General features: G+C 37.2%; 1 protein-coding gene across 1 annotated transcript in view; it reads right to left on the bottom strand.

Annotated features, from left to right (window-relative positions):
• Positions 1-5,304: 5,304 nt before the first annotated feature.
• Positions 5,305-9,535, bottom strand: part of EMC10 (ER membrane protein complex subunit 10) — a 40,712-nt gene continuing 36,481 nt past the window's right edge. The window contains exon 6 of the mRNA XM_067142698.2: positions 5,305-9,089. Within this exon, the coding sequence (XP_066998799.2) occupies positions 9,000-9,089 (90 nt within the window). The 3' untranslated portion in view covers positions 5,305-8,999. The remainder of the gene's footprint in view (positions 9,090-9,535) is intronic.

Here is a 9,535-nt window from a genome sequence, read left to right as displayed (position 1 = left end):
AAAAAAGGAAGGAAAAGGTACTATTAAAATTGGAAACAAGGAACTTGAAGTAGTGGAACACTTCAGACACCTGTGAAGTGAACTGATGGAAATTGAATAAGAATAATAATAAAACTTGGGGGTGTGTTCTAGCATCATGTATGGAGTCTAATTTGGAATTCAGATGTAAAATGACATATGCAGGAGTCTAATATGGAATAAAAATGTATCAAGGAAGTAACATACAAGGGATATTATGCACCTATGCAGCACAAACATGGACGATGACACAGAGAGATGATAGTAGAGTACAGCAGCTGAAATAACGTTCCTGAGGAGCATGGTACGAAGACACAGATGGAGAAATGAAAGTCGTACAAAAAGAACTAAAAGTGCCAAAGCTAAATGAGAAAGTGAAGTAAAACAGACTGAAATGGTTTGAACATAATTATCAAGAAGATGAATGAAGAATGCCAAAACAGGCACTGGAAGGACAAACGACAGGGAAGAAAGAAAGACGAAGATAGACTGCAATGGATGGACTTGATGAAGAATAGTATAAGACAATGGAACCTGAACTGGAACAAAGTGCTGAGAGAGAGAGAGAGGGGGGGGGGGGGGGAGGGGAGGGAGAGGGGAGCACCCACACACAAAGTGGAGAGAATCATATATGCTCCCACCTTGAGTCAGTGGGAAATGGGGAAACTATGAGATACATTTCTGATTGATGGATCAGCACTTACTTTTGTGATAGATTACACCTGTTCAAATCCATGATTATGATATGCTCAACAAGCCCCAGGGCGACCAGGCACATTATACTTGGCAGTTCTTCAGGTATCTGTCATGAGGCTACTGCAGTGTTTCTTCCCAGAGGATGGACTAGATCATGCAAGGGATATCATGCAGTTATTGTGAAAATTTTCCCAGTAGCAAAGAAGAAATTTCATAATCTATAGTGATATCCAATCACCGTTTGCAAACCATCATCAGTTATCTACAGAATGTTTTTAGTATGTAACACTTCAGCATATTACATAGAAGAGGTTTATAAACTACCTCCTATATCCAAAATGAAGACTATGATAGAAATTCTCAATAATCCCTTATCTGAATACAATTCAATACTGTAGTCGAGTACAGTATTATGAGCACCTTCAGGTATACAGTAAAATCTCGTTAATTCAAAGTCATTGGGATGCAAATATCGGACTTCGAATTGTGTGATTTTGAATGAACTGCCAACTCGTAATTCAGAAATGCCAACCCTTCCAGCATCACAAAATATTCTAAGACCCGTTACTGTATGCAATTAACCTTAATTCACAGTTTAGACCTTTCAAATGCCATGAAAAAAAGTATTTAGAAAATGTATCCAACAAGGTGTGTTTACAGTATTCAAATAATGCACTTGGATAACTCACTGACAAACATAACCTCAAGCAAAGAAAAACAAAGAAAAAAGCAAACCTGATTCAAAGACGAGAAGAAATCTATACTGGATCCCCTGTGCAAGTGCTTTATTCATTGGTTCATTGGATTACTATACTATACGCATTTTAGATGCCTTTTACTTGCACGGAAAGTACACGATGCCCTTAAAACATTGTGGCTTATCGAACTCTCATATGACAAGGGGAGAAATTCTCTCACTTTCATCTGCATTACATCACACTACAGTGACTATCCTTGTACAATTTCCCGTCATGGCACTTCTTTCGTAATTTCGAAATACCAATCCTTGCCGCATCACAAAGTATTCTAAGAGCCATTAATTCATGCAATTACCCAGATTTTAAGTTTAAACCTTTCAAATGCAATTGAAAACACTATTTCCGAAATGTATCCCACAATGTGCATTTATATTATTCAAATAATGCACTTGTATAAAACACTGGCAAATATAACCTCACGTAACGAAAGGGGGGGGGAAAAAGATTCAAAGACAAGGAAAAATTATGCTGGCTCCCCTGTGTAAATGCTTTATCTCTTGGATTACTGTACTGTTTGCATTTTTAGATGCCTTGAACTTGCACAGAAAGTGCCCGACGCCCTTAAAACATTGTGGCTTATCAAACTTTCCTATGACGAGGGGAGGAAGTCTCTCGTTTCCGTGTGCACTGCAACCCAGTACAGTGTCCCCCACCCTTGTACGATTTCCCGGTTGGCACTTCTCTCATTTAAAACCATACATCCGTTTGGGCTCGGCATTGTAAAAAGCAACGCAGTTTCATCGGCATTGACCATATCGTTCGGTCCGTACAAATTGATTATATGAGCCATGCCTTTTCACCAACTGTTGCCATCATCACTGTTTGTGGATTCTACTTCTCCACACACTGCCTGCTACACAGTATTGTGGCGTTCCTTAAAACGCTGAATACAAAAGAATTATGATTTCACTCGAACTTAGCAAATATGAAGCACACTGTAGATACACTGAAGTAAGGGAAAGAGCGGAAAGCTACCCACTGCATGTTCCAGAAGACACGTTCTTTCATGACGTGGAGAAATTTTGAATTTAAATTACTCTATAAAAGACTTTTTTAAAAAAATATAAAGGCAGTATTGAATTAAAAGTCTGAATTTCGGTAATGGGACCAACAATGTTCTTCGAATTACAAATTATCTGTATTAGGAATTAAACAATTTAAATAACATGCAAAACTGTACCTCATGTTTCTGGGAATGAGGGCTTCTTCGAATTAGGAAAGATTTTGAATTAACCAATTTTGAATTATCGAGGTTCTACTGTATTAAGCTCACTGATATTTACAACAGTTTTCACCTTCAAGTTGTCATATTACATAAGATACATGGAAATGTCAGGCATTTAACGTCTAAGCTGTTAAGTTTCTTATTGCCAATGTTAAATACTTAAAATTCAGAAATAAGTCTTACACGAAGGGACCATGACTATGTATGAATGTACTCTTGTAATCAATTACGGTCAGGCACTCTTGATTTGGGAGTGTGAATTACCAGCAACAGGTTTTTAAAAATATTTCTTTTACAATTTTGCTTTACGTTGCACGGACACAGATAGGTCTTATGGCGACGATGGGATAGGTAAGGGGTAGGAGTGGGAAAGAAGCACCCATGTTTAGGCCTGCTGACAGTGGGGCTCGAACCCACTATCTCCTGATTGCAAGCTGACAGCTACGTGGCCCAAACCACGCAGCCATTCGCTTGGTTATAAATGTCTCTGTAAGAACAAGTATATCATCGGTATTATTCTCAACATACTGCAAAAGAGCATGAAGTAATCTCAACTCTTTGAATGAAGATGTAAAATTATAATATTTCCTTTTTGTATTGTTATCTAGACAAAACATCTCTTTCTTGTTGATATGCTCTTTTTCTCTACTTGTTTCCTTACCTAGCTCAATTTATTGAGAATTCTTTGACAGCTATAACCTAGATATGTATTATTCATTTAATATTATAGAATCTCCTAGAGAACATATGATCTGGGAAAACCCGAAAGGCTCCTGGTTGGTAAAAAAAAAAAAAAAAAAAAAAAGAACCCACTTGAACCACAATTATGAAAAGCAATTTGTACAAGCCCAGTGTAAATGTAAATGTGGCCAGTAGCAGCGATTTATTCCATTTTAGCTAGCTAAAAGGAGGAATTATAAAATAAATAAAAAACAATTAGTACAAGCCCAGTTTCCTTAGCAACTAATTCTTTCCTTTATTTTCTTTAATTATTAACAAAAGCATTTGCGTAAATACGCACAAAATGCCGTTCGTTACAGCTAAGGGATTTGTATAGTGCCACCGCAAGTAGTGGAGACTTCGTATGTGCTGTGAGGAAGGGTAGCAGAGGTGTATTTATTATTTTTTGGCCAAGTTTACGGACACTGAGGTATGGTTCACCCGCTTGCCGCTCACATTCATCAGTCTGGCAGTCTCTTTAGTGTCTGTTAGTTTCTTAGTGTGTAGTCAAATACTAAATGATTTTAATTGTATAATCACGGTGTACTTCTATTTAATTCTAATACATGTTTAATATTGTTCCTTTGGTGTAAGTTGTATTGTATAGTATTCAATCAACATCTCAAAAAAACTATTATTCCCATACCTAAGTCGAAATTTGATCAGAGAGCATAAAAAAATGCTATCATTTTGTAGCTCTTCTCCCCTAGTTTTGATACATATAACCCTCCCCCAATAACTCACAAACTCTGGTACTTCTTGTTGCCTATACATATTTTTGCCACCCCCCCGGCCCCACTTCTAATTCCCAATCGCCGCTACTGCATGTGGCCATGGAGCTAGTTACAAACCGAGGGCTGTGGAGGTGCTTAGTTAATTCTTAGTGTCTTGCGGACTGAATGTTGAAAGACGTACCTATCTCTACTGAAAATATATTATGTATGCTAGCGGTTTAACATCACACCAACTCAAACAAGGTTTTATGGCGATTGTAAGATAGGAAAAGGCTAAGACTGGATGGAAGCAACAGTTGCCTTAATTAAGGTACTATCCTGGTGTGAAAATGTGAAAACACAGAAAACCATCTTCAGGGATGTCAATGGTAGGGATCAAACCCAACATCTCCCGAATGCAAGCTAACAGCTAGAAGACCTGAACTGTGCAGCCAACTCGCTTGGTAACTATTTTAAAACTTCTCTCAGATAAGAGGATAAGGTCATGAGCAGAAGACAATTTGTCCATTTCCTCTCAATGGATTTAATAACGTCTTTTGTTAAAATGTTCACTTAATATGACAGTCGAGACCAGAAAACAAAAAAACTAGTAAGACATTCTGTTAAAGTGAGTAAAAATGGTATCATTACCAATATTTGAGAAGTTATACATAAGATTTCAATATTTCTGTTACAGACAGTTTAATGATTATGGAGAGACAAAACTATTTTTTCTTTGGCATTAAGTCTATCTTAAAAATTCATAATAGACTAGATGCATACAGTAGCAGGAGTGAATCTAAACAATAAAGGTTCTTCAAGAGATAAATTTGATCTTAAAAGGTACCATATTTACGCAAATAATCCCTACACCCAAATTTTAAGTCTTTACGCAAATATGAACGTGTAAATTTACGGATATAGCTGCTTTGCCCGAACATATTTGAGAAATACATTCTCACTGCTATAAAATATATTTGCCATGAAAATTATCAAATAGGCCTAGGTGGCTAGTGATGTATAATAAAGAGGCGGTCGTTTATTGTCAACGAGTTTTGTGCACGCGCAAAGTTTATACATTTTGGAAAGGCTATTCCCATGTAAATTTTTGGCGAGGAGGTTATCATTTCCTCCATACGTCTGAAATATGTTTTCATGATGCATATATGGTAGTTGCCGGTGGTGTTCATTACTGTTAGGCCACGAATGGAAGACAACCCTTGGTTTTTCACATGATATTCTGAAGAAAAAAAAAAAATAACCAGTTATTTTGGATTCGGAGAAATACCATATCACTCCAGAGGCTTCTGTGGCAAACATTTCAGTTTCCTTCTTCAAATGGTGTCACCTAACCTAACTGTATATGTAGCATGAAAACATATTTCAAATGCATGTAGAGAAATGATAACCTCCTCGCTAAAAATTTACATGGGAATAGCCTTTCCAAAATTTAACTTGACGCGAGAAAATATAAACTATCCTCTGAAATCAGTAATGTACTCTGCCTTATCTTGAGGTGTATCACATTCTTACTTAATTTCAATACTGGTATATAAAATTAAAGAGATCGTTTACTTCAGCCTTTATTTTTAACGAGTTAACTGCTATCGGCCACGTCATTTGCGTATTTATTATGAAAACATTTCATCCTCTTTCATTTTGAATTTTCTTTAGGGAATAGCAGTCAATGACTCCAACATCGCCTTTGAATGTCGACAAGAGAGCTCGCAACTGCACATAGCGAGAAAACTATACCGCACCGAAGATGATCGATCGCCTTTTGTGGCAAACATTTCAGTTTTCTTATTCAAACTGCATCACCTATCCTAACTTAACTGTACTATAACATACTTCAAGCACCAGTAGAGAAATGATAACCTTCTCGCTATATACTTACATGATAATAGCCTTTCTGTAATTTAACCAGACGCGAGAAAATACAAACTAACCTCTGAAATCACATATGCACTCTGCCATACCTTGAGGTGTATCCCATTCTTACGCAATTGCAGTATTTAACATTAAAATTAAGCAATCATTTATTCATCCTTTATTTCTAACGAGTTAAGAACTGTTATAGGACACGTTATTTAAGCATTTATTATGAAAATATGTTCTCTTTCATTTCAAATTTTCTCTACAGAACAGCAGTCGACGGGTATTACTAATAGACTCTGACATCACCTTCAAATGTCGACAAGAGAACTTTCTACTGGAAATAGCGAGGAAACGATACCGAAGGTGATCTATCGCATGCAACATAATCGCTGGGAAAAAATCGCGTGCACTTAATCGCTCGTAATAATCGATGCGACAGTGATAGGGCCCTCGCTGTAAATGAAGGATAATACACAGTTTAATATAGGAATTTTGAAGGGACAGACAATAAATTGCTGTTATAATGAGCTTCTCGTTATATGCTGTACTTGCTATAACGGAGTTCTACTGTAATGCCTCTGACCCGCCCTCCTCTGGTTTTAGCAATTCCGTTGTGCTGATTGGCAGCATACGCTTATCCCTGGTTCACTGTGTCTAGCAACGTCAAGATAGCCAAATGATCACGTTACAAGGCAGTCCATTTCAACCACTCTGGTTCACTTTTTCTTTACTTCTCTTCTTCACTTCTAACCTAGAGCTGACCTTTGTTCACAGGTTAGTGTTTATGTGCTGAAACTGACTTCAAACCGGCTCATCAAGGGGCTGGTGTGGCCAACAAAAGGAAGTTCTGGCAGCATTATAGAAGAGAAAACTCTATTAGAAACTAGAGGCATCAGTACGATTCCATGGTCTGGACTGTACAACGAACTGTTCTCCACATGATGTTCAAGACAATGTCAAAATGATTTTCCACTCAGCAAGTTGGCTGTGTGATAAGGTTCATGCAGCTGTGAACTTGCTTTCGGAAAATGTTGATTCAAATCCAAATGTCGGCAGTCCTGAAGATGGTTTTACATGGTTTCCCATTTTCCCAGCAGGCAAATGCTCGGGTTGTACCTTACATAAGGTCATGGCTACTACCTTCCCAATCCAAACCATTTCTCGCCCTTGCATCGCCAAAAACCTTTGATGTGTTAGTGCGACGATAAACCACTAGAAGAAAAAATTTTTTTTTTTAAAAGATGCCCCTTTCTAAGGTGGTGAGGTTGCCGGAAGGGGTGTGTATGTATCAATTATGTTGCCCACATTCTTCCTTGGCATAACAATTTTTAAAATTATGTGGGAGAGGCTGACTTGGGTAATGGTAATGTCCTCAGCTACTAAAGTGGATCCCCCAAGAGAAATGAATAATACAAACTGATCATCCAGTTAGAGATCTTCTAATACAGGACCTTCAAGAGTGTACAATTCAACCGATAATTGCATATCCTGCAGGTACTATCACAGCCTTTTCAAACGAACAAAATGGTGCCTAGAGTCTTACAAATCTTTAAAGAAGAATATAACTAGTGTGCATATTATTTAACACAAACAAAATAACATTGGTAAAAATGTTTTAACCAGAAAAATACTGATGTCCATTACATACTTGTATTAAAAAGAAACAAATAATGAAACTGACTTTTGTTTTGGTTTATATATGGTAAATAAATTACTTCACTGTAGTGCATTCAATCAACTATGAATGTCCATTCTCAGCAATCAACTTCTGGGATAAGAGCTCGTGTGTCCGTTTCAGACCAATAAAGAGACATATTTCAAACCACATGCACTAAATTATACAATCATCACACAAAAACGCCTCCCTGACCACAATGTAAGAAACAAACTTCTGTCCCAGGAATCAGCTGCTGAGGACAGCAGGTCAAAATGGGTTGTATTTACAATCAAAAACAGCAATGAAGCCAGTATAATTCTTTGTTAAAGTCCTTTCCCAACAACTGACATATTTAGAGGAGAATACTTTGGAAATATAATGCACCTATCTGAGGAATGTTCTTATAATCCAGTTAGTGATATTTTCACTTTTCTCCAGTCCTTTCCAAAAACCTTAAAGGTGATTCATCATAAGTAGCAAGATTTTCACACAGAATTCTTACAAGCACGGTTATTTGTTATATTAGTGTCCATTAGTCAGAAAATTTAGAAACAAGACTTCCACTTCTGGAGAGGCACAAGACCCTGAGGTTCACTCGGCCAACACCAGAAATAAGAACCAAATTAGTACTAACCACTCTATTCCACTTTGTGCCAAGGTTATGGATAGTGGAAGCCTTTACATTCCACTCCTCCATAAATATTATGTCCTGTATGCGAATGGCTTTGCTTCTTTCTCTATCTGTTATATACAGTAGAGACCGACAAATAAATTACAATTCTGACTGAGGCACCTTCGTTTAGAAATCTGTTTACAAATTATTTCCATATATCCATCAGTAACATAACATTCAACAGAAAGAATGTCTAATATAAAAATAACACCGATCTTGTGCCTCATGAAAAAGTTTATACACAATTCCATAAGACAGGAAATTACATGATAAGAAATGATAAATAACTGAGAAATTAAATTAGTGGTGAGAGTATTCAAATACATACAATGACTTTGGTGAAAAAGACACACACACAAAATTGCAAATGATGTGAAGAACAGCCCAAGTGTTTTGAATACAATGGCAACATGTATGAAGACAATTATCAACAATTTTATTATTGAATTTTTAACTTTAACTCCAAAGAAATATGGGATTATGACAAAATCTACTCTTTCCAAAGTAGTTCAGTATCACAATATACTATGGCTCATAGCATTGTATAAGGAAAATACATGGTGCCAATGAAATGGAAACGATCCAAGCTACCATGCGATTATTTACCAAGTACCATCCCATCATAAGCCAGTTAGTGAACGACAGTAGTGTGAGGGAGTCGTCATCGTCCCCCTCCACCCCCAGCACCACCCTCTGGGTTAGCAGCCCCAGACAGCACCACAAATATCACCACGGGAACTATGTACATCCACTGCAAGAGAAAGAGAAACATTACCACTTATACTAGAAGGAACAATAAAATGACAAAAACAATAACTTTTGCAATAAAAACAATGTGCAAAGCAGTCTACAGACAGTGAATAGGCAGTCTCCAACCCTTAGACATTAGGTAGTGTCAGGCTCACACTTGCCACTTCTCATCTAAGCCAGAACACAAGTCAAGCATTTCTTGAACACGAATCTGATGTTCAATTAGAATTATTCACTGCTAACCAAAGCCAATAACTTATCTATTACCTGAAGAAAGTTCAAAACATCCAGTGGCAAGTTAATAATCTGAGAAGAGAAGAAGTATTTGGTCTCCTAAGGATCAACAATACCTGAGCAGACTTGGCAAGTCAGCCTACAAAGGTGTCTAAAATGACTTTTCTGCTGCAGAATGCTGAGCTTATTGCAACAATTAAACTTTGGCTCAGG

Source organism: Anabrus simplex, chromosome 3 (genome assembly GCF_040414725.1).
Source record: "Anabrus simplex isolate iqAnaSimp1 chromosome 3, ASM4041472v1, whole genome shotgun sequence".
Taxonomy (NCBI): domain Eukaryota; kingdom Metazoa; phylum Arthropoda; class Insecta; order Orthoptera; family Tettigoniidae; genus Anabrus; species Anabrus simplex.
This window is presented reverse-complemented; position numbering and strand designations above follow the sequence as displayed.